This window comes from Ascochyta rabiei, chromosome 7, assembly GCF_004011695.2.
Source record: "Ascochyta rabiei chromosome 7, complete sequence".
Lineage (NCBI taxonomy): Eukaryota > Fungi > Ascomycota > Dothideomycetes > Pleosporales > Didymellaceae > Ascochyta > Ascochyta rabiei.
In genome coordinates this window covers 168,393-191,410 of record NC_082411.1, presented here as the reverse complement: position 1 = coordinate 191,410, position 23,018 = coordinate 168,393, and the positions used below count along the sequence as shown (strand labels likewise).

The window sequence follows — 23,018 nt, the reverse complement described above, 5'->3', positions numbered from 1 at the left end:
GCAGAGCGAGGTGGTCAGCTAGTCTGCGTTGCGTCTGCGTCTGCGTCTGAGGAGCAACAGTTTGTTTGAAAGGAATAGTGTTGCGGATCGGACATGGTTGGGTGCAGAAGTGTGTGTGTGAGGTGGGTTGAGAAGCGAGGGTTTGGGATTGTGGATCGGGTGATGCATTGTTGAGGGTGTGGTATAGCATGGTATGGTATATGTAGGTTAAGTAAGGTCATGATAGGGACAATATAGTGCCGTGGACTCGACAAGCGAGGGGAAAAGGGAGAAAAGAAAAAAAAATTCCAACGCTCGCTGCTGAAACGCCTCGTTAAGACGTGATGGTCGCTATGCCTGTGTAAACCCTGTCCGTAGCGCACGCCGGCACTGTAAGTGAAAACGCCGTCTCGCCAGTAATGATAGTGTAGTCGTTGTCGTACGTTGTTTGGCCGGTGCTATGGCAGGAAATGCGAATAGTGCCCTGGCACTCGCTGTCTACACTTCTCGCAGTCATCGCGATACCCCATGCTGAACCGGCCAGGCGTGCCAGTCAACGCCCCACTGCGTTTCCTGCCGCGTGGCGTCGGAGGCAGTACGAGCGCCGGCGTGGCTGTCTCCATCTCCATCTCATCAGCATTCGCGTGCGAGAAACTAAGTCGCGAGAGTTGCGATTGCGTGAGCGCGGTCGGTGTGTCGGGGATGTCTTCGTCCTCTGATATGGGCGAGGGCATGCGTCTAGTGCGGTCGTTGTCTTGCTCTTGCCTGTTCTTGTGGACTGTCAAGCCTGGCAGCGGTGGTAGCCCTGGCGTGTTGCTTGTGCTCATCCCGCCTGCTGAGCCACTGGTGGGATAGCCTAGTCCGTTCATGCCGCCTCGATTGAACGTTGGATGTATGGGTGTTGGTATGCGTCCATTGCTACCGGCGTCAGATCGCAACGATGAAGAGTGGTTGAGCGTCGGCGGACGAAAGAAGTGACCTCCAGATGGCGACTCGGGTGGTTGGCTGCGCACATCGCTTTGGCTGTCGTCCTCGTCCATGTCCATGCTGTAATCCATATCTGCCCATTGCGAAGACTGGACCGGTCCTCCCCACGCATCTTCCAGTGTGTTTGCGCCGTGCTGGGCGTGCCCTTGCGTGACAGCCTCCAGATGCGACGTTGCTGTTGGCGGCGAGGGCGGTAATAAAGGGCGAACGCTGATGTGCAAGGGCGATTGCGCATACCCATGGTTGAGTTGCGCGAAGCAGATGGGGCGGGATTTCTGCAGTCTGTGAGTCTTTTGAAGATGCCGCATGCACGCACAGCAGGCGCACCTTGAAGTTGGGTTCTTCTTCCGAGTCGGAATCCTCGTCTCGTCGTCGTTTGGTGGGCATGGTCTGGAATTGAAACATGTTGGGTGTGATGTCCAGGCGGGGGAGAGATTCGAGGTCGTGAACACGGTCAACGTGTGGGCGTGAAATGGCTCCAGCAGCGCACAGGTGGTCGGAGACTCAAAGGACTGCGGGGAATGGTCGATGCAGCGACAGATGTGGCGCACTCATTTGTTTTGAAGCAGAAGCTGATGGGCTAGAGGGCCAGGGGAAGTCGCAGTAAGGCAGTAGGGACCGTGACCCTGTTTCAGGTGTTGCATGAATTCTCTCCGGCTGGTGGAGTCGCGCGCCTCTGTCTGATCGTTGGCCGATCCTGTGGGGAAGTCGTTCCTCCCGGCGTCCAAGCGAGGTTGTGCCGTTGCGTGCAGTCAGGGCTGCTGTCACCAAGTGACGATGGTGGAGGCAATCCACGCGCTACCAAGGCAGGGTTCAAGGGGGGCCAGCCGCATCCCGTTACGAAAACAAGTCGACCCAGACGGGGGCAAGCCGTGTTTCTTGGCCAGTGTGCTGCGTGCTTGTGTGGCTTGTACAGGAGCTGAATGCAGCTCGCCCAGTGTGAGGCATTGGGTCGGACGGTTGCGGCAGCGTGATCACGTGTGTGTGAGGATGCAAGTTGGTGAGCCAAAGAGAGGTGACGGGTTGTGATGTTACCTTGATTCTACGGTGCACTTGCAGATGCTGGTCCCAAGAGCCTGTCATGGAAAGCTCATCCCCGGCGCAGCATCTGGACAGACACGAGAAAGAAGAACAGCCAACGACAGCAGAGCGGTTGTCGGTGAGGTGCACGCTTGGCAAACACAAGCACACGCACACGCACACGCAGACGCACATGCACATGCACATGCACCTGCGGCACGGAGTTACAGGCCGCCCGTGGAATGTTGGAATGCTGGAATGCTGGAATGCTGGAATGCTGGAATGCTGGGATGCATCTGATGGTCCAGGGCGGTGAGGGACTGGTATCGATTGGCCGCCGAGAGCCCCGCAGCCATCCTCTAAAATTGTTTGGATGTATGACTCCATCCCGAACGAGCAATTCTACATCGTACGGACTGATAAGCAGCGCTGAGCTTTTCACACCACTTTCAAGCCCCCGAGTCCGGATCGGCACTTCTGCACAACGCTCACGGCCTAATCAATTGGAAGCGTGCCTCACCGTCAGCACCCAATTGACCTCACATAATCCCTTCCTGCGTGGGGCTGTACAGCTTGCGTCCAGCACACCCTGCCATAATCCTGACCGCTGTTAGGTACCGGTCGCTTGCCAGTCTGCTGTGAGTACAGCTACCGACATATCCTGCCGGCTTGCAACAGGGCGCCGTTTTCTGACCAGCTATAAGAAGTTTCTACCGCCCACAATGGCCTTCGCCGACGCAGATCTCAAGAATCCTACGCTAGCCGGAGACATGCCCACCTACAACTCCAACGAGCAGAGCGATGACGTGCGCGGTACGCCCTGCAACTCTCCTCTCCTCTCCTCCACAGGAGCGCAGTGCTAACATCACGTCAGTCCTGGGCTACGACCCTCTGATCCCTCCCCAGCTCCTCGCTGCTGAGGTCCCCATTACACCCCACGCCGAGAAGACAGTCGTCCGCGGTCGCAAGGAAGCCGTGCGAATCATCACACAGAAAGATGACCGCCTCCTGGTCATGGTCGGGCCCTGCTCGCTGCACGACCCCGAGCTGGCCCTCGAGTACTGCCAGCGCCTCAAGGCCCTCGCCGACAAGCTCCAGGACAACATCTGCATCATCATGCGTGCCTACCTCGAGAAGCCCCGCACAACTGTAGGCTGGAAGGGCCTGATCAACGACCCCGACATCGACGAGTCGTTCCAGATCAACAAGGGTCTGCGCATCTCTCGCAAGCTCTTCGTCGACCTCACTTCGGCTGGCATGCCCATTGCCTCCGAGATGCTCGACACCATCTCCCCCCAGTTTCTCGCCGACCTGATTTCCCTCGGCGCCATCGGTGCGCGCACAACAGAGTCGCAGTTGCACCGTGAGCTTGCCTCTGGTCTGTCCTTCCCCATTGGCTTCAAGAACGGCACCGATGGTGGTCTCACAGTCGCCGTCGACGCCATTGGCAGCGCGGCAGCGAGGCACCACTTCATGGGTGTGACAAAGCAAGGTCTTGCCGCCATCACCAGGACAAGCGGCAACGATCACTGCTTCGTCATTCTGCGTGGCGGATCCAAGGGCACCAACTTCGACAAGGACAGCATCAAGACTGTACGCGAGTCCCTGAGGAAGAAGAACCTGCCCGAGGTCATGATGGTCGACTGCTCCCACGGTACGCAACCTCCCTCGACACCAGCTGTAGATTGTATATACTGATGAGAACACAGGCAACTCCAACAAAGACCACCGCAACCAGCCCAAGGTCGCAAAGGACGTCGCGGACCAGATTCGCGCGGGCGAGACGGGCATTGTCGGCGTCATGATTGAGTCCAACATCAACGAGGGCAACCAGAAGGTCCCACCCGAGGGCCCCAGCGGCCTGAAGAAGGGCGTCTCCATCACCGATGCTTGCATCGACTGGGAGACAACAGTGACCACGCTCGAAGACCTTGCCGCCGCTGTTGCCGAGCGCAGAGCGAACAAGAGCAAGACCAACGGTGTGCACTAGATAGATGTGACGTGCGTCACATGCGTTTGATTCTTGTATATCACATGTTTAAGGTTCAAAATCGAGTGAGAGATGAGGGAGGGGACGCACGCTGTGGACGTCCGTTACTTTCCAATACCATTGCAAAAAAAAATCCTCCACTCAAACTCCCCCTGGCCCATGGGTATCCTATCGCGCTGCGTAAACACTCGTTCAATCGTCCTCTTCTTCTCCCTCCATCTCCCCTTGTCGACTATTTCTACTCTGCACTCTATCCGCCCTCTCCCCCACGTACACGTTTCCCGAGCACAGCGTCTTGCACTTGGGGCACTTTTTCCCCTCGCTGCTCTTCCCGCGATAATACTGATTCGCACAGCCATCATGCCAGCGCACGCCACACTCGCGGTTGTTACAGCGTATGCCAAACGTCACTATCTCCCTACACCCTTCGCAGTCGCGTATGCGGATCGTCGGCTCCTCGTTGTTGTCGTCGTCGTCGTTGTCGTCGTCGGCGGCGGCGGCTTCCTCGTTGTACGTCTCCTTGAGATACGAGTGTAATTCCATCAGCGCGCGCGGGGCGAGGGAGTAGTACTTTGCGCGCGACAAGCGTAGGAACTGGTCTGCGACCAGCGCGTCGAGGACGTGGTCTGCTTCGGCCATGGTGATGCCTGTGTCGGCGGTTTGCGACGAGGCTTCGTGCTCGTCTGCTAGGTTGGCTGCTTGGCTTTGGCGCGCTCGCCGTGGTCGCGCGAGCTGCGAGGCGTCCATTTGCTTCACCGCTAGGATCTCCCGCGTCGGTGTGTTGTTCGTGTCGAACATGGCGTCTAGCAGGCGCCGGATGTAGGCGATTTCGCTGGCGCTGAAGCGGGTTGCGAGCTGCGTGAGTGAATCGGAGGTTTTGTTGATCAGGGCGTAGGTGGTAACTTTGGTGGTTTGGTCGCGTGCGTGGCGGATCTCGAAGTTGTAGGGCTCGAGTTTGGCGTTGATGGTTTGGATTAGGGGCGTTATGAGGCCCTGCTGGGTCACGTCGCCCTCTGGGAATGGGCGCTCGGGGTCTGCATGGCCATATCTGAGTATGGCGATTGTACGCGGGGGAGCGGAAACTGACTGTGTGCGGTCATGATGGCTGCGAGCACCGGCTTGATCTCGTCCACTGTCATGACACCATGTGTGAAGAAGGATTGGAGGAAGACGCGATGGACGTAGGTGTACGCCTCCTCGTCTGGTACATCGCGCACCAGCGGCGTCTCGTCTCGCGACATTTCAACTAGAAGATGTGGTGGGTTGCACGAGTGTAGAGTTGAGGAACGCGTTGCGTGGGGAAATTCAGAACGCGAACGCGAAAGCGCGTTGGCACGTGCAAGAAGGGTGCCACACTTGAAATCTTGGATTCATTCCAGCTAATCTCTCCTCTAAGAAGATGCCGTCACTGCAGATTGTGTTCGCGGTGATTCACTGCCTACCATGTCGCAGAGAGAGTTGGGTGCCTGCCTCCACACTGGTTGCATTCAACTCACAGCTGCTTCTCCATGGCCAGCTTACAAATTACAAGCAACTAAGGGCAACAGGTGCCGCCATCGGTGACTCTTTGACTGATCGCATCATCGCAGCAAAGAGGGATGCTCTGTTCGGGCCTTCGTCTGCAGCACAAGAAGATCAAGGCCTTCGAGACCGATGACAGACTGTTTATAGTTATCGTCGACTCTTCTGGTCTCCAGCGGAGACATGAACATTTCTCTAATTGGTACGGATGTACTTTCCTACTAGGCCTAGCTTCGAACCACAGGCCTACGAGCTACGACATCAAGGCACTTGCATCGTGCCGGCATCGACAAGCATGCTGCTGACTTGATACCAACAAGCACCGGATGACAGCGGATGGAAACGATCATATCATTTTGCAGCTTTTCCATGAGGAAAACAAGGCAGTTCTCGATTGGTCGGACCGTTTCCATCGTGAAGCGTGCTAGACGGCCACGAGGGCCCCTCAACGGCCCGTTCATATACCATCCAAGGACCCAAGGTCGAGTGTTTGTTTGATGATACAAGTGTGGTAAGCTAGCACTTGCGCTGTATGCAGGAACGAGGCCGTTGGCCGAGTATGATGAGGGTGTCCCAAGATTCTGAAGTCTCGGCGCAACTCGACACGACAAGGAACGAGGTCTTTGAATGGCGGCAATGGAAAGATGTCACCAGCTGCAGTGCTGCACGGGTGTATGCCGAGAACTGTGAGCCAGTGCACTCCAGATTGGCGCCCCTGGACGGCACGAACCCAGGAGATCTGCCTTCAAGCAACGATTGGGTGGCAGTCGGTGCCAGCGCCGGCTTTTACAAAACGGCGGTCACTTCTCGTGTGCCCGACCGGCACGCGACATGCGGGGCTATTCGACCGGCCACAGAGGATCGACCGTCGTGCAAACGATTCCAGCGTCGAGTCCGCGATTGCACTGTATCCGAGGTGCAGTGGTAAGTGGGTCCCGCGTTACAACAGCGGCGCGGTGTCTAGACTCGGTAGCTCAAACGTACTACAAGTATGCAGTCGTCTCTTGAGCGCACCTCCCTTTCAGGGTCCAGCAAGCGGTGGTGGACCGCCTTGTTTCGTGCCAACGAGCTGACGCCCAGCTTGGGTCTCAGACAAGCCACAGCAGGTTTGCGGCTGAAGCTTGTCACGCGGCTGCCCAGCCATGCGTGCAGAGCACGCAGTGTGGGAGAGCAGTCGAGCGAGTACCAGAGCAGCCGATCTGCACCACGCTGGCAGCGCAGGAGGCGCAGCCCAAGTCACTCTTGCGTCTCCGTCTGCGCCAAAAGTTTAAAGGACCATGTCGCAATCGAACGGGTTCGGGTCATGGAGGATGCTCCTAGGGCGGGGCAGCTGATTGGGTACAAGGCGAAATGGTTGACGTCCAGGTGGGCCCGTCACCGGCCTCGATCGCTCAGACGCTCTGGAAATGCAGCGCTAGCGAGCGTGCAATACGTCTATTTTCCGATCTCACATAAGGACTTTCGATCCGCTGCTCCTTCTGCGTTCTGCGTCCCAAACTCACCACCGCTGGCAGCAGTCCGCCCTCCCCTCTCCCCTCTCCGCCCACATTCCGCCGCTGGCACCGAGCCTCCGCCCTACCAGCGCCGTCACGTGCCTCCGCTGCCGGCTTCAGGGGTGTTCCATTGCGGACCCTGCGTTTAGCGAACCTGCCGCCCTGAACCTGACGACATCCACGGCGCACGCAACGGCGGCGGCACCCAGATTAGAAACCAGCAAGTGCCTGTCGCTGCAGTCACGCCTCACATCGTTCCGCTTTGCATCGCACCACATCGCACCTCGCCGTGTCTGGCCTGGCCCCAGACTTCCGGCTGTATTTGGTGCTGAGATCATTTGCCCTCTGCTGTGTGTGGTCGCTGTACTGTCCGAGTTTGCCATCGCCGCGGTGACATCATCGCTCCTGGAAACTGCCGTGCGCTCTCAAGGCGCTGCGCAGCACCCCTGGCCTCTACGCCTGCCTGCACCTGACACCGACGACGGCTCACGCCCACGCCCACGCCCCCGTCCCCGTCCCCGTCCCCGTCCACGTCCACGTCCTCGTCCTCGTCCACGTCCACGTCCACGCCCCAGCCAACACCCACGCCACGGAGGTCCCATATTTCATGTACCTATTGCCTACTGCTCCCTGCACCACCACCAGAGCCTCTGCTGCTACGTCGACGTCCCTCTCGAGGCGTCCTGACTGCTCACCCACCGCCATGACCACTCCTGTAATCTCCCCGAGACCGCGAGGCAACTCCCACTCTGCCCAGCGGCCCGTGAGATCGACGCCCGTGACGAAGCCAAGCACCACACTCCCCAGGACCAACCCGCCGCCGCTCGCGCCCCGCATGAATGGCATCGCAAAGACCCCAAGCCATGTCGTGCAGAGCAGCAAGGTGCCGGGCACACCGAGTCCTAACTACTTCGGCCTGGCCGTCAACGGCGACCACTTTTCCTCGAGCGCCGCCCAGCACATTCGCGGCAACTGGAGCCCGCCCACGTCGAATGTGCGTTCGACCGCCGCTGCATCGCCGCAGATGATACCCGTTGAGCAGAATCCAGAATTCGAGCAGTTCCGAAAGGCCTCGGAAAGCGGCAATGGCTTCGCCCTCGGCAACTTTGACTTTGGCTCCTTCTCCGCCGCCGTGCCCACAAAGGGCCCGCTGACTGGCTCCTACAAGCCGCCCATGTCGCCGCAGTCGCTGCACAACATGCCTGCGCGGCCCACCGTCGAAAAGTACGATGGCAGCAGCGATTCGTCGCCCAAGTCGCCCAAACCACGCTCACCCAAACGCATGCTGTCCACCGAGTCCTCCATGTTCCCTGACCGGCCTCGGAGAAACTCGCCAGCCTCGTTCGAGGGCTTTGGACGCACAGATGCGATTGCAGAGTTTGATGAGATCCGCCCGCCTCGACCCTCGCTGCCGCCCCAGAAGTCGACTCACCATCAGCCAATGCGTGCAGAGACGCTACCTGCTAACATCTACGAGGAAAGCAACACCGATGGGCCGACCATGGCGACGCCTCAGCACATCCTCAACATCCTTGAGTCGGCAGTCGAAGAGGTTCTGCTCCTTGACCTCCGAGTCTCTACACAGTATGCAAAGTCCCGCATAGCAGGCGCCCTGAGTCTCTGCATACCCACCACCCTACTCAAGCGAGCATCCTTCAACGTCCAGAAGTTGGCAGAGACGTTCAAGGATGACGAGCAGCGACAAAGGTTTGAGAATTGGAGGAACAGCAAGCACATAATAGTCTACGACTCCAACTCGGCGCAGCTAAAGGATGCTGCAACCTGCATCAACACACTTAAGAAGTTCACAAGTGAGGGATGGAGCGGTAGTACCTTTATCATCCGTGGCGGATTCCAAGAATTTGCACAAAAATTTCCCAACTGGATTTCGCATTCAAGTTCCCACAGTCCGACCTCGTCTGCAGGATCCAAGGGTGCGCTCAAGCTCAACATCGGCGGACCCGCTGTCGCACCCGTCATTGGAGGCTGCCCCATGCCTGCTACACAAAATGCTGCAAATCCTTTCTTCGGCAACATTCGGCAAAACATGGACCTCATTGGTGGCGTAGGACAGATGCCTGTAAAGCAGCCCACCTCCATGACCGACTCCGCCAAGGAAGAGATCCCCCAATGGCTGCAGAAAGCCGCAGACGACAAGGACGCGGGCAAGCGTGTGTCTGACAAGTTTCTGCACATTGAAAAGAAAGAGCAAAAGCGTATGCAGGAGGCACTTTCTGGCAAGGTTGTATACGGTACTCCAGGCGGACAGAAGGACACCACAAAGAACATTCAGATCGCCGGTATCGAGAAGGGCTCCAAGAACCGATACAACAACATTTGGCCATACGAGCATTCTCGCGTCAAACTAGAGGGCTGTGAAGATGGGTCGTGTGATTACATCAACGCCAATCACATCCAAGCCGCCTATTCAAACAAGCGTTACATTGCGACGCAGGGTCCAATTCCCGCTACCTTCAAAGTAAGTAGTCCATCCACGTTTGATACGAAACGAAGCTAACGACTTCCAGGACTTCTGGAACGTTGTCTGGCAGCAGGACGTCCGCGTCATTGTCATGCTTACCGCTGAGCAGGAAGGTGGTCAGGTCAAAGCACACAACTACTGGTCCGACAAGCATTTCGGTAACCTGCACTTGAAGCAGCTCGGCGAGCACAGGGCTTCACTAGAGCCTTCCAGGATTCAGAGCCATAAGGAGCGCTCGCATTCGCACAGGCCGTCCCTTGGTCATCGAAAATCAACAGCCTCACAGCCAAGGACCTCGTTCTTCCCTAACCCTGACGACAACGTCGCCACCGCATCCCCCACGTCTGAGAAGCCATACGTCACAGTCCGCAAATTCACTCTCTCCAACGACGACCAGCCGTTTGAGCGTATGCGCGAGATCACACAGCTGCAGTACTCGAATTGGCCTGACTTCGGCGCTCCTGCACATCCGACTCACCTCCTCGGCCTCATTGAGCAAACCGATGCCGTCGTCCGGTCGGTCAACGGCATCAACTCACCTGACAAGCCAGAGCCATCAAACAGCCGCCCAGTCATTGTCCATTGTTCTGCTGGTTGCGGCCGCACCGGTACCTTTTGCACCGTCGACTCTGTCCTCGACATGATCAAGCGTCAGAAGCTTGCCCGATCCGACAGGCAAAGCACGCCGATGGAGATCGATGCAGGCTCATCCGGTCACGGCGACAATGGTGCGTGGGTCGGCAAGGAAGACTTGGATCTCATCGAGAAGACAGTCGAGGACTTTAGGCTGCAGCGTCTGAGCATGGTGCAGAGCCTGCGCCAGTTCGTCCTCTGCTACGAGAGTGTCTTAGAGTGGCTCAACGAGCAGCACGTCCAGTCCAAGGCTGCTTAAATTCCAGCTCTAATTCGATGTTTCTTCATCTGCACTTTTACCTTGTCGTTGGACTTGAGCTGACTCAAGTAGTGGATGGGTGGGGACCGAATATTCCCTTCTCTTTCTTTTCTTTCATCTTCTTCTTTTTTACACGAGAATCACGACTTGATACGCACAGCATGGGGGGTGTGCAAGGCGCAAAGTCACATTTGTTTACACACAGCATTTGTTGTTCGTCCTCATCTATTCGCCGTCTCTGTCGTACCTGCTTGTCGTTCTTTCGACATATTACGCATGGACAGCTTGGCTTGCTGGGACATTTTTGGTCTCTCATGGGTCGGCGTTGCATTGCTGGGCTGGGAATTCGGGGAGCGTTCGTACAACTTTGCTTTTGGCGAGCGAGAGAAGGGGGGGGGGAGATAGTCATGCGATGAGTTGTGCTGGGCTGGGCTGTATTGGCCTGGCCTGGCATAGGATGGATATCGAATCAGGAATCTTGCTCTCTTTTCTCTTTCTTTCTCTTTCCCACTCGATGAATCGAGTAGAAGTAGCTAATAGAAGAAACCCCGGTTTTCAAAATATTGTGTATTGTTTTCGGTGTGCATGTCTCGCGCTTTGTGACTACACTAACTACTCCTTGATTCTAATATACGCGCGTTGCTCTTTTCGCTGTTCTTTGTCTCCCACTACATCATACTGCAATCACCACTACGCCCTTCCTTGCTACAAGCAATACTCATACAGTCATCCTCTGTCGCTTCATTTTCCCTTTCTCCTCCCATCTCACCACATCACTACTACATCATGTCCTGCCACATCACTCTCCAGCCACTCTGACCGCGCTAGGCTCTTACTCCGCGACTTACCCGTTCCCTTCTTCGTTCTCTCTTTCATCCTTTCTTCCTTGGTTTTTTTTTTTTTCGTGAACGCTGTGCGGTCTGGGTTAGGGTCTAGATGTAGGTTTGGGCGAATGGGTACGATTACAGGTACGATTACAGGTACGAGTACAGGTACGAGTACAGGTAGGCATTGACAGGGTGAAATTGCATTAGTAGTATTGATTCTCTTATTTCTAACATGTTTTGTGGTTACAAAGAGGACAGGTGAGGGTAGGGCGTTTGGTATTTAAGTATCTAGTATCTAGTGTTTGAGATGTGTGTTGATGTATCGTAACGTGGGAGAGTAGAGAGTGTTGCGGAGGTAGAGAGTTTTCCTGCTCTTAAAGGGTATTTGTGTAGCGTAACTAGTTGGAAAAGGCTTACTGCGCACTAAACTAATGACGTTGGGTACACCAAATGATGGCTTATGGAATGCCAGACGGTTTGATGTTTTGAGAACTGATCATACTCCATACGGATGCTAAGTGGCTAGTCAGCGGCTCCCAGGTGCGGTGTAGTCATGAGAAGGGTTCAATTCCTCAAGAAATTTCGGAAAGAGATCCAGGTGTAAGTTCAAAAGTTGTCTGAATCGGCGCTGCCACGTTGCCAAAGAGTACGCTTCGAAAATGCTTGTTCTCAAAAGGTGTGGTCTTTGGCTGCCGGAGGAATAGAGAGCGCAGGCATCGATCAGCAGCGTCTCTCTCGTGCCCCATAAGACCATGAGTCTCCCGCGCTACGAGTTGATGAAGCACTCACACCATCATGGATCTACCACGGAACGGCTCACGATGCAATATATACGACGATTGTGTCATGTGTCTCACCGCCTTGAGGGATCTCATTGTTACACTGAACGGTATTACAATCCTGCCTGACGGCCGTGATAACGGTGGAATGACTAATGCACTGGAAATTAATGGCCGGTACCAAATCTGAGCCGAAGAGTTGAGAGCTGCATTACCGGTTTCAATGTGCGGCTCTTTGAGTCTGATCCTCCGATGCGACAAAACACTGCTACGCGGTAGTACGCTCAAGACAGTCATATCAACCGCTCTGATCACGACTTACGGCCAAGCTCAATCTGGTAAGTGTTGCGGTCGTACGACAAACTGTACGGTGCTAATCATTGAAGCAACCAAAGTGCTTGATCAACTACTACAGATGCATGATGGTACGGCTTTGGTCGCGAATCTCGGTGCTGAGGCTGATTCAGAGTCGGACTCAGATGATGATCACGGAGTCGATCTGAGCGGGCACACTAAGAGACTACCTGCGTCTGCGAAGACCACAACTCCGTGTTCAGATCCCAAGAGGGGTTCCTGGAGCACTTGAAGACTGTCCATTCGATGAGCACGACGATAAGGCAGATACCAGCTCTTGTGGACGTATCTGAACGGGCGATTGGTGCAATGGAAAATGCCTCCTGCCCTCTTTGTCCTGATGAACGCTGCCTCGAAAGAACTCCAAGATCATCTTGCAGAGCGTCTGGAATCGTTGGCGCTTTTTGTATTGCCAACCAGCTATGAAGAAGATTCGAACATCACGAGTAATGGTAACGGCTCGGGAGATGCAGTGGCCAGAAGCGAAGCGTCAAAGTTTGGAAGTTCATGGTAGTCAATGATATCTTATGGATCGCAACGCGTCGATGATATTAGTTCTGACACCAACATGCAATACCCGGAGCATCCAATGGTTATATTGGATCTCATAGGTTTTTGCCCAGAGGGTGTTGAAATTCTTGAATACCAGATCGTGCTCGAGGGAACCGTCTTACTGCCTGATGATTCGGGTCATCATCGCCGGGCTGGATACATTAACACCTGCTTTGAAACAGAAGATCACAGACGAGTTGAAATTTGCTCCAAGATGAATCAACCTGGCAAGATATCGCTCTTATATGAGCATGCTTCCCGGCTCGGACATGTGTCTTCTCGCATTCGGCACCTCTCCTTACCTGGTAGACGTCCAGTCGGTGCGTAACCAGTACTAAAGGAAGCCACACCTGCTAGGCAAATAGTGAGAGTTCTTGTTTATATCTGCTACTAAATATACCGCTTTTGTGTTGGTCCTGCATGTTGAATTTGATCTGTAGTACCCCTTCTTCTAATCTGCCTCTCATTCTTTCTTTGTCACCTTCATTTCACGTCCCAGTCTACACAATACATACACACGAGTCAATCGATAAGAGTTAACACACCATCATTAACTACTAATCCAACACTCTACAGCTAGCAAAACCCAAAGCCCTTCCTCCAATACCCATTTACTGTACATACAAAATGTAAACAAAACACAAAGAAGCGCAAAACCAGCTACTGACCCCAAAGACAGAGCAAGTTCACTAATTCCAGTAAAGCCAACCCATCAAAACAGCGCGAAAATGCTAGAAATTCCCATCCTCATCTCTTTTCCTTCCAGACCGAGTAAAGCACAGTGCAAACTCCTGAATACGTACCAGGGTTTACACAGAACTGGACTTTAGCCAGACGCTGGATTGTCTGACTCCGACTCTTTGGACTACGTGCGTTGTGTTGGGTACGGTGCGAGATACTAACGGATATACCAGGGAGATGAGAGCCGAGGTGGCGGGTGTGCTGTGGGTGTGCAGTGCAATGTGAGGTATTTGGGTGCAGGAGCATTTTCTAATTATGAGTGCAGAACGGGGAGTTGCCACTTAGATCGTGAAGTAGGTGCTTAATTTATTGTCATTATGAAACTGATTTAGAAGACTACAGTGGTATCGTGCAAAGGAAAGAGACAGAAAACTCCATCGTCCTGAAGCTATGCGCTATCAGGATGTTGTCATGTAAAATCATCGCTTGCTAGCATATCGCCGCCGTCTTCTCGGCTCTCGTCAAATATTGTGAAGTTTACCTCCACTCGACGCGGAGCCAGACTTAAACCATCTGTTCGCCATGCCTCTCATGGCTCATCCTACCGGCACCGACAGGCTTCCTGCCCATGCCATGACCGGTGCTCGCACCAGCCATAGCGGCACCGCCGATGGGGCCCTCAGATTGAGGCATCATAGTGCCCCTGGGACCATCTGCAGCATCGAAGGGCGCACCAGCCCAGGCACTTCCGTCGTGCGAGCCCCAGCCAGCCTTGCGAGTCCAAACGGCGTCGTGGAAGCCATCGAATGTGCTGGGGCCAGCGCCGTAGACGAAGGGAGCGTGGCGCAGGACAGGGACGTGGTTGAAGCGGAAGTCCCACACTGAGGCGTAGACCATGCGGTAGCTGCTGAATGCCATGAAGGCGCCGATGATGGCGCCAGCGAGGATGTCGTACCAGTTGTGGTACTCGTCAATAGTGAGCGCACCACCGATGAGGCAGGCGCCGAGGAGAGGGGCGTAGATGGCCACGAGCTTCCACATAGCGGGGTGGTAGTTGGCGAAGACCTTGAGCTTGGCGTTGAGGTAGAGATACAGGAACACGAAGCCAGCAAAGGCAGCAGTGGTGTGGCCAGAGGGCATGGACTCAAGCGAGTCGTTGATTTCCTTCTTATCACCGGTGCAGATGCTGCGGTCGAACATGATCGAGCGAAAGCCGTTGGCGACGTTGGTGCCAGTGGGGCCAGCAGACTCAAAGGTGTCGGTGTCGTATTGCAGATTAGCTGGGATGACGGGCTTGCAGACAGCAAGGAAGTGAGGGCGGAAACCTGTGCGGAATTAATTTCTGCTTCAGAGAAAGGGCAAGTGTTTGGTGAGACATACCTCCAATCAGCCACTTGATGAAGACCTGGAAGACAGCCGCGACGATCAACGAGTACAAGAGGCCAATGGTCGCGTTGTTGACGTCCCAGAACGAGCGGACCCTGATCTGGCAGATGAGGAAGACGGCGAACGGAATGAAGAAGGCCATGAGAGCAGCAGCCCAGATGGGAATGATCTCGTTACGAAGAGGGTAGGCAAACTCGGGGTACACAATCTCTCCGTCACGGAAGGTGACAGGAAAGCTGCGGCTGGGCGCGGGATCAGCAAAGTAGACACCTAGTCCAATAGCCCCGAGAACTGCCATGGTGAGAATGTCGAGAGCGGTGGCCTTGATCCAGGCGCCAAAGGTAGGACGTGAGTTCCACGATCGAGCACCGCCATGCTCGTTCTTGCTGACGAAGATACCGGCTTTCTCCCCGCGGCGATGGGTGCCAGTGGCAGTGGTGGTGTCGGCGGGGGCAGCCGTATTCCTCTTGTTGAAGAGACCCATTGCGTGAAGGGGTGTGGAGGTTGTTGGTGAGTGTGTGGTGTTTCGTCGACGTCGAGGTGAAGCAAGCAAACAGCTAACTACCGCGCACCTTGGTAGACCTCGCAAAGTGGATGCGTGGCTGGAGAGATTGTAAACAGACATTCACCTCACCTCTATATATGTCCCCAAGAATCGCGCGCACACAATCTCGTTTCTGTCGTCACAGCCACGCACCCCAAACAACGACATCATTCCTCACCCTTTGCACGCTTCCAGACCACGACCATCCAATCACCCAATCCTTGGGACGCCACAAACCGGTCCTCGCCCCTGTTCCCGGCAAAAACGGTCATCCACAGCACGTCGCAGCGAGCTGGAAGAGGAAGGGATTGCACCAAAGCCACATCACGCTGCCGTGAACTTCTGTTTTGGGACAGGTTGGAAAAGTTGGCACGGGTTGGCAAAAGCTTGGTTGCTGTGCGCCGGGAGCTTGCTTGAGCTTGTGGGCCTGTGTGTGGCTGAACACCTTTACTTATGATGAAATGAACAGTCTGGGTCGTGGGTCAATGCTGCCGACTCCCGTGTTCAAAGTTGCAAATGCTGTGTCAAGGGAAGTGTCGCGCGGCGGTCGTGTCAGGTTGGACGTCTGACGTCATCCAGGAAAAGTAATGGCTGGCTGGAAAGAATCTCCACGACCTGATCACGACGCACGGATTTGCCCACCTTGTTCGTTGCGCAGTGAATGGTGTCGATACCCCGCCTTCTACGATGTTGAGGAGGCCCCTTGGCACGTCCTTGAAATACCTGCTTATAGACCGTAATCTGAAGGAAGAGCTTGGTCGACGGCCATCACCTGATGATTGATTTCCTCAGCACTGGAACAGGATCTGCGAGCTTCTTGGGATACCACGAGCGGCGAAGATTAGATCAGCAGTCGACGGTTCAGCACTCTACATGTTCAGCACCTCGTCACGTGCAGACTGGCCTGATCTCTCCTGCTCCAGCATATTTGCATCCCGCAGGACCATACAATCTGCGCAATACAACCCGCTCACAGCGACTAGCGGATAGAAGCTACCAAGACGACGAGTTCAGGAAACACCCTTGACAACACTAACAGCAGTCTACTACAGTCAGCGCGTCACTAATACACACGAACCCCTAAAAGTACAGCAATCCCAAGCTTCAAACCTGGCTTACGATAAAGTCCACAGTAGTTCAATAGACTACACATATCTCTTCCTCGCGCTTTACATGCATTCGCCATACCCAGTAGTGCACTTAGACCACGACACCCAGATGCTGCACATTGCGCGGTTCCAACAAGAGATCGTGACGCCACTGCCTGCACGAGCAGGAATCATTCTAGAACCACAATTTCATTTGAAGAACACGGCAGCGACGACTTCCCACCTATACTCAGCGCTCAGCATGCTGGGTTTTTTTAAGCATCCGAGGGTCTTTACGCGTCAATCAAGTGATGCACCGGTAAGGGGTGGTAGACGTGATCTGCTTCGAAGAGAAAAAAGAATTGTAAGATGCGCTCGACGAAAACGATTTGGTTCAAAATGACATGTCCAGCAGCCGCAGCAGCTACACGATAGCGGAACCCACCCATCATAATCACCAAGCGAAGCAATAAGGAAAAATATCTTTCAATGCATAAAGGGTATGATAAAGAAACCGCACTCCCTCTTCCCTACACACACAACGCCCCCCTTCCCAATGGTATCGAACTCCCCTACTCCCACTCCCCTCTATCACCTTCTTCTCCCCCACCACCTCTCATCGTCGACTCTACGGGTGAATATCCTACGAATGGATATGCACCTCCGTAGTCCCACTACGATGCCACGTAGCAAGCAGCACCCCACAGCGCCCACACTTATGCGTCACATCCTTGAGACTGTTCATCATATAAGGGACACAGCACAACAGGGCGAGGCAGCAGAGACCGGCAGCCCAGGCGCTTTATCATTTGTTAGCGACTGCTATCCCTTACACAACAGCGCGACGACGCTTAGTGTACACTGCGTCGAAAGACTCGGCGCAGGGAAAGCTGGGAAGAAAGAGAACTCACTGCGTCGTATTTCCCGTCTCGTACGCAACATTCGTCATCGAGCGCTGTCCACACGCAGGACAATCCGCAGGCGCAGGCCCGCGGCCCAAATTCGCAATCGGCGTCGCGTTCTGGTACACGGTGCCCGATGGCTGCTGGGGCGGCATACCAGGCTGTTGCTGCTGCTGGTCGTGCGGGTACGCTTTCTGCTGCTGCTCGTACGCCGGCTGGGCGTGCTGCTGCGGTGGGGGCGACTGCGGTTGCTGTGGGTGCGGCTGGGCGTATTGCTGCTGCGCGTACTGCTGTTGCTGGTATTGCGCGGCCGCGGGGTCTTGGTGGTAGACAGGCGGTTGGGTGTGCCCTGTTACGTCGGGGGATTGAGGATATTGCTGCATGGGGACTGGAGGGGGAGGTCAGTTTGGGGCTTCGAGTCGCGGTGGTGATGGAGATGCTGAGGTGCGTACAATCGCACGCTCAGAAGCCGGAAAAAAAGAACGCGATGTACTCACCACCTTGCTTCTCCATCTTGTCGGCTGCTGTGCGTTGCTGATACTCTCAAGTCTTGGAGAATGCGAACAACCAAGAGCCACGTCAGGTCAGGAAGATGAATGCGACAGATACCGTACGTCGAGAGAGCAGGCGATAGTAAATTCTCTTTCACAGCAGCTGAAAAAAATTCGCAGATCTACCAATCTCCACAAGGCTCACCGGCAGCGTTTACTTATACGACCACTTTCCCACACATTTCGAGGCGTACCGCCCTCGAACCCTTGGTGCGCAAACGAGAGAGGCTGCGGCGCGAGCACAGCCCTGCTCTAGGCGACAATCACTGGCCTGAAAGACACCGCTCGGCAACTCAAAGCTCAGCTGAGAGGTCTGCAGCCAATCAGGAGAACATGGATCTTTTACACGTTGTTCGAGTTGGGCTGCCTAGCGCAACTCCGCCCTGAGGCTTCCCGGGGGTAGTTTGGAAGTTGATGTCGGCGGTGCAGGGGAAAGCGAATTTCGAGAGCGCGGCCCCCAAAGCAGCGGCAGGCTAGGCTGCGCAGGGAAATTGGCGCTTGGCGCTGTCTGCACATGGCCGTGTGTATGCATCACCGTGTATATGACAGATCTTGTGCATGCATTGAGCGCTCGGGGAGCATGCAAACGAGTGTTGCAGACTGTGAAGAGCTCACGGAGACGGGAGGCTTGCTCAGGGAATCGCGATTGTATTTGCTGTTTGCTGGCATTCGCAAGGCTGTGCTGACCGCGAGATGATCAGCGGTATGCGTTAGCGCTGTTCCTATAGACGCTCCCGCGTTGCTATTTTCGCACAGGGCGTACAAGCGAGCGACTTGCACGTGAAGCGTGACGAGCTCTGGATATAAGCTCCCTTTCGTGCAGTATCAGCACTTGTGTGTTGATCGATGCGGAAGTAGTGCGACCGGCCGGCTAAGGTGCTCGTGTACGACTGGATCTGTTCACCGGTCTCATCAATACCGCTCATCCATGTCGTCAAGGTCAGCCTCCTCCTCCGAGTCTTCGGTCGTACTCTTCTTGGAGCCGACATCGCTTCCGTTTAGCTCGTCAAGCTGTGCTGGTGTTAACTCGACGATTGTTGGAGCATAGTCACCAGCTTCATCGTCTTCATCTGCATCGTTGACGTCCATCTCCACACGCTCGCCGTCCTCCAAGTCGAGCATTCCGCGCTTGACGAACGAATCGCCACGTTCCCAGCCAAATGTTCTCTGAAGAAAGTCCTCCAGTTCGTCCAGTTCATCCACCATGTCTGACTTCCACTTCCCATCAAAGTCGTCCAGGTTCTTTCGAAACTTCTTAAATAACGGTCGCAGGAAGCCACCACCAACCTCGTTCATGTCGAAGAAGCCGTCCATGTCCACGCAGTGACTCAGTTGAACGTGCAATGTCTGTAGCAACTCAAGATACAGCTGGGAACGCTCCTTGATCGCTTGCTGGCTGGTAAATAGCAGCACCAGGATCCTCTTCCACTGTTCCAGACACGAGTTGTTGTTGAGCGTCAAGACCATGAGGAACGCAAACTGCAGCTCACCAAGAACTTCAAACTCCCGGCTTCGCTTATCACCGGCCTGGCTGTGGTTGTCGATCAGATCACCCAAGAACCAGGATCTATCTTGTGCTGCTTCGGTCCGTTCCCGCCCCGTCGCTCCCACCCTCCACGTCCGCCTCAAATCAACCGGTAGGAACCCCAGCTCTTTCTCTGGATGTAGTGTGGAGTTGCTCTGTTCAAGGCCGGGTATTGACTCTAAATCCAGCAAGCCAGAGGATGCAGATGTCAGGCTCCAGTGATCGGGGTTGAGGCCGCATATCCGGGATAGCAGCGTCTGCGTGATTCTCGATGTGAGCTCATCCCAGTCCTGCGACTCTTCCTCCCAGTCACCTTCTGCGCCAGAGTCACCCTCTTGCACTGTCTGTCGATACGGGGTCAGGCCGTCTTTCCATATGCTCCCCAGGTTCGCCTTCCATCTCAGCACTTCTGTCTGAGACGTTTCGGCGACAAGGTCTTCACTCTGTTCATGCCACCTCTTGACGAAAACTTGCGGCGAGCCAGTCCCGGGCGACACGTAGAACCAAGCTCCCTGTCTGACCGAGAGGGCACTGTCGCTTGCAGCAAAGACAAAGTGTAGGCCAGGGGGCAGGTTCTTGACGCCTTTGAATCTTGGTGAAGTTGTGAAAGACAGCAGGTCTATGCCAGCGAGCGCGTTCTGCGGCAGGTCCAGTAGCAGCACGCAGCTGTTGATGGAGGAAGCCATCCCAGGGCCGTGGAACAACTCCTCGAACCACGTGTGCCGCAGAATGTTGGACGTAGTAGGCGTTATCGAGCTTGCAGTGTGCAGATGTTGCACTAGATGGTACGCAGTGAATTCCAGAAACGGTAATTAGTGGCGCCAGGACGTGCGGTAGTCTAGCTCGGCATTGAAAAATCTTCGTCTACTACGGTATGTATGGGGGTGGAGGCGAATGGTGCTGGTGCAGTACGTAGATCACAAGGCAGTCGGCGTGGACGGGGTTGGCTGGATCGGCTTGGTTGAGCGCCTGGCCGGTTCTTAAGAGAAAGTCATGTCTGGTGGAGCCAGGGCAACGGATAGCGTTGACGAGCGGTGGGCGTGTTGCAGACGGCAGGGACCGCCGATTGCGTTGCCGAGGAGAGCGATACGTGATGCAGTCAAGTAGGGTCCCGGCGCGCAGGGTTTGCTGACGCTCCGAGCGGCATCTCGTCATGTTGTTGCTGGAACATCTGCAGCGTTTCGACGATCATGGTGAGCCTCGTGTCGACCAGAAGAGATCAGCACGGCTGAGACAGCGGCGATCGTTTGCGTGCTCTGACCAGGACTGGGGCGCCGTCACCGATATCCGTTGCCGATATCCGTCAAGCTCGGGCGCATGGGAAGAAATGCGCCGATTAGAGTGAGGACGGCAGCGAGGTGGCACGAAGAGAGCGGGCTGCAGTGGTGCCTGCACTGGCTGTGGCACGACTACACTTTCCCGAGGTTCTACAAGTACAGTGTCCGTGGAACAGCCCCGCGTCCGTCTTGGAGCTTGATGCCTGATGCTTGATGCTTGATGCCTGATGCCTGACGCTTGGGCTGAGGCTCTACCGTGTCCGTGCGCGCAACGACCAGAGTCGCGCAACGACCAAATCATCACAACTACACCATACTTTAATGCGTTGTAACTTAATAACTATAGCAGCTATTAACAAAGCGCTTACAGCAATTAATGCGCTAAAACTAGGCAAAAAACTTGTGTATTAGCATTTTACTACTAGGTTTAGCGTTAACTGCGTAACTCTAGCTTAGAGACACAAGCACGTTTAGGACTCCTAGGAGACTAAGGATATTAACTAGCAACGTTTAATGCTATAATAGGAGATAGAGCTTATAAAGTATATAGAGTTGCTTAGTACTTATTACTTACTACCTACTAGAGAGATAATCTAGAATTTTGCGTTGCTAGTGGCTTAAAATCCAGTTAGTAAGAGCTAGGTTACCTGCTTTATTAACAAGTACTCTATCTATCTTATCTTATATTACTCTACTAGGATAGATTAACTACGTTATAATGCTGATTCCTATAATAAATATATGCTCTACTTTAACCTACTACAGCACAAAATCTCTAAATACTCTATTAAGGGTTACTATATATATAATATAGATAAGAAGGGCTTTATAATTAGTATTACAGGCAGAATAAAACATATATTTAGCAAGCATATATAGATAAAGGGAGAGATTAAAGCATCTATCTAGGATAGTAACTAAGCTTAGTAGACGCTTATAGCGTGTGTGTGTAGTAATAGGACAGTACTACTACTAGGCATTATCTATAAGTTAGCCAACGCTAGTATTAAATTAGACTAGGTAGCTAAAATTAAGCCAGGAAAACACTCTATAATAGTTACATTATCTTTCTTAGAGTGGATAAATAGGGATATAGGCCTTACCTGGCTTAAGCAGGTGTTTAATTACTACACTAAGAAGAAAGTACAAAGAAAGTAGAGGCTTTTAATACTAGATAGCCACAGATCCTACATAACAATAGACTTTATTAAGTACTATAATAACTACAAGATCCTCCTAGCTATCCTTCCCCCTTACTTAACCTAAACGCTCTAGCTGCTTAATATAGTGCTATTTAAGCCTCTATTAATAGTATACTTAAAAGCAGTTATAATATATATCTATAAGGCTTAAAATAATACACCTATTACTAGAGCAGACTTCATCTACCTATTCTAGCTAGCGTAGATGTGTAGCTTTACTAAAAAGCTAATACTTAAGTCCTTTAAGGCAACAGGTATCTATCTACTTAATCCTAACATTATCCTCTACTACTTTATTAAAACACTAGAGAGCTTAGATTTAGATAGGTCCTTATTGTCTGTTTATAGTAACAAGGATTAGCTTAAAATAGAGATGTTGTTGCAGCGTGTAGTTAAAAACTAGAGTAAGAGTAATGTTAAAAAGATAAGACAATTAATCTACTATATCTTAGTTAAAACCTTACTCCTCTAGTATAAGATAGATAGCCTTAAAAAGACTCTAAAGACGCAGAAGAAGTATAAAAAGAAGAGTAAAACCTTAGACTTATAGTAACAGTAGGAGTACTATAGTAGTGCAGTGTTCTAGTTACCTAGAAAGGTTAATAAAGCACGCTTCTGTAAGCAAGTCAGACAATATAAGAAGAAGGAGGAGAGGCTTAGAAAAGCTACTAGTAAGGAAGTAGCAGCTACTAAGAAGCTAGTTAAGAAGAAGAAGAAGGAGGAGAGGTATATAGCGTAAGAGGCAGCTAAGGTAGTATATAAGAAGAAGAAGGCTAATACAGTAAATTAGAAGGCTAAACAGAAGGCTAAAAAGTAGTATTAATAATAAGAGCTTAATGCTGTAAAAGCTATATAATTACCTTAAAAGGGTTAAAAGAAAGCTTTATAAGTAACCTAGCTAAAAAAGTGTTAAAAATATAGTCTTAGGGATAATATTAGTAGTTGTAGTCCCCTATTGCTGTCCCTAGCTCCCCTACTTAAAACCA

At 53.4% G+C, this 23,018-nt stretch overlaps 7 protein-coding genes across 7 annotated transcripts, besides 10 other annotated features; 2 read left to right on the top strand and 5 right to left on the bottom strand.

Annotated features, from left to right (window-relative positions):
- Positions 1-175: 175 nt before the first annotated feature.
- Positions 176-228: a tandem repeat.
- Positions 229-437: 209 nt separating this feature from the next.
- On the bottom strand, positions 438-1,371 carry EKO05_0004634 (uncharacterized protein; the record flags this gene model as incomplete). The annotated part of the gene is made up of 2 exons (XM_038939419.1): positions 438-1,241; positions 1,294-1,371. The coding sequence occupies 2 exons, from the start codon at positions 1,369-1,371 to the stop codon at positions 438-440; spliced, it is 882 nt and encodes a 293-aa protein (XP_038799193.1).
- Positions 1,372-2,146: 775 nt separating this feature from the next.
- Positions 2,147-2,197: a tandem repeat.
- A 27-nt stretch (positions 2,198-2,224) lies between these two features.
- Positions 2,225-2,280: a tandem repeat.
- Positions 2,281-2,708: 428 nt separating this feature from the next.
- Positions 2,709-3,976, top strand: EKO05_0004633 (3-deoxy-7-phosphoheptulonate synthase; the record flags this gene model as incomplete). The annotated part of the gene is made up of 3 exons (XM_038939464.1): positions 2,709-2,799; positions 2,861-3,640; positions 3,696-3,976. The coding sequence occupies 3 exons, from the start codon at positions 2,709-2,711 to the stop codon at positions 3,974-3,976; spliced, it is 1,152 nt and encodes a 383-aa protein (XP_038799192.1).
- Positions 3,977-4,168: 192 nt separating this feature from the next.
- On the bottom strand, positions 4,169-5,217 carry EKO05_0004632 (uncharacterized protein; the record flags this gene model as incomplete). Its single annotated transcript, XM_038939147.1, has 2 exons — positions 4,169-5,010; positions 5,064-5,217. The coding sequence occupies 2 exons, from the start codon at positions 5,215-5,217 to the stop codon at positions 4,169-4,171; spliced, it is 996 nt and encodes a 331-aa protein (XP_038799191.1).
- Positions 4,423-4,493: a tandem repeat.
- Positions 5,218-7,477: 2,260 nt separating the features above from the next.
- Positions 7,478-7,559: a tandem repeat.
- A 38-nt stretch (positions 7,560-7,597) lies between these two features.
- On the top strand, positions 7,598-10,364 carry EKO05_0004631 (Protein-tyrosine-phosphatase; the record flags this gene model as incomplete). The annotated part of the gene is made up of 2 exons (XM_038939374.2): positions 7,598-9,469; positions 9,519-10,364. The coding sequence occupies 2 exons, from the start codon at positions 7,598-7,600 to the stop codon at positions 10,362-10,364; spliced, it is 2,718 nt and encodes a 905-aa protein (XP_038799190.2).
- Positions 10,365-10,782: 418 nt separating this feature from the next.
- Positions 10,783-10,815: a tandem repeat.
- A 505-nt stretch (positions 10,816-11,320) lies between these two features.
- Positions 11,321-11,366: a tandem repeat.
- A 2,755-nt stretch (positions 11,367-14,121) lies between these two features.
- Positions 14,122-15,568, bottom strand: EKO05_0004630 (uncharacterized protein; the record flags this gene model as incomplete). The annotated part of the gene is made up of 2 exons (XM_038939388.2): positions 14,122-14,882; positions 14,938-15,568. 2 exons carry the CDS (start codon positions 15,566-15,568, stop codon positions 14,122-14,124), a joined length of 1,392 nt encoding a protein of 463 aa, XP_038799188.2.
- Positions 15,569-17,482: 1,914 nt separating this feature from the next.
- EKO05_0004629 (uncharacterized protein) lies at positions 17,483-17,990 on the bottom strand (the record flags this gene model as incomplete). Its single annotated transcript, XM_038939176.1, has 2 exons — positions 17,483-17,865; positions 17,975-17,990. 2 exons carry the CDS (start codon positions 17,988-17,990, stop codon positions 17,483-17,485), a joined length of 399 nt encoding a protein of 132 aa, XP_038799187.1.
- A 950-nt stretch (positions 17,991-18,940) lies between these two features.
- EKO05_0004628 (uncharacterized protein) lies at positions 18,941-20,239 on the bottom strand (the record flags this gene model as incomplete). Its single annotated transcript, XM_038945627.1, has 1 exon — positions 18,941-20,239. One exon carries the CDS (start codon positions 20,237-20,239, stop codon positions 18,941-18,943), a length of 1,299 nt encoding a protein of 432 aa, XP_038799186.1.
- Positions 20,240-21,027: 788 nt separating this feature from the next.
- Positions 21,028-21,065: a tandem repeat.
- A 16-nt stretch (positions 21,066-21,081) lies between these two features.
- Positions 21,082-23,018: part of a mobile genetic element that runs on past the window's edge.
- Positions 22,736-22,804: a tandem repeat.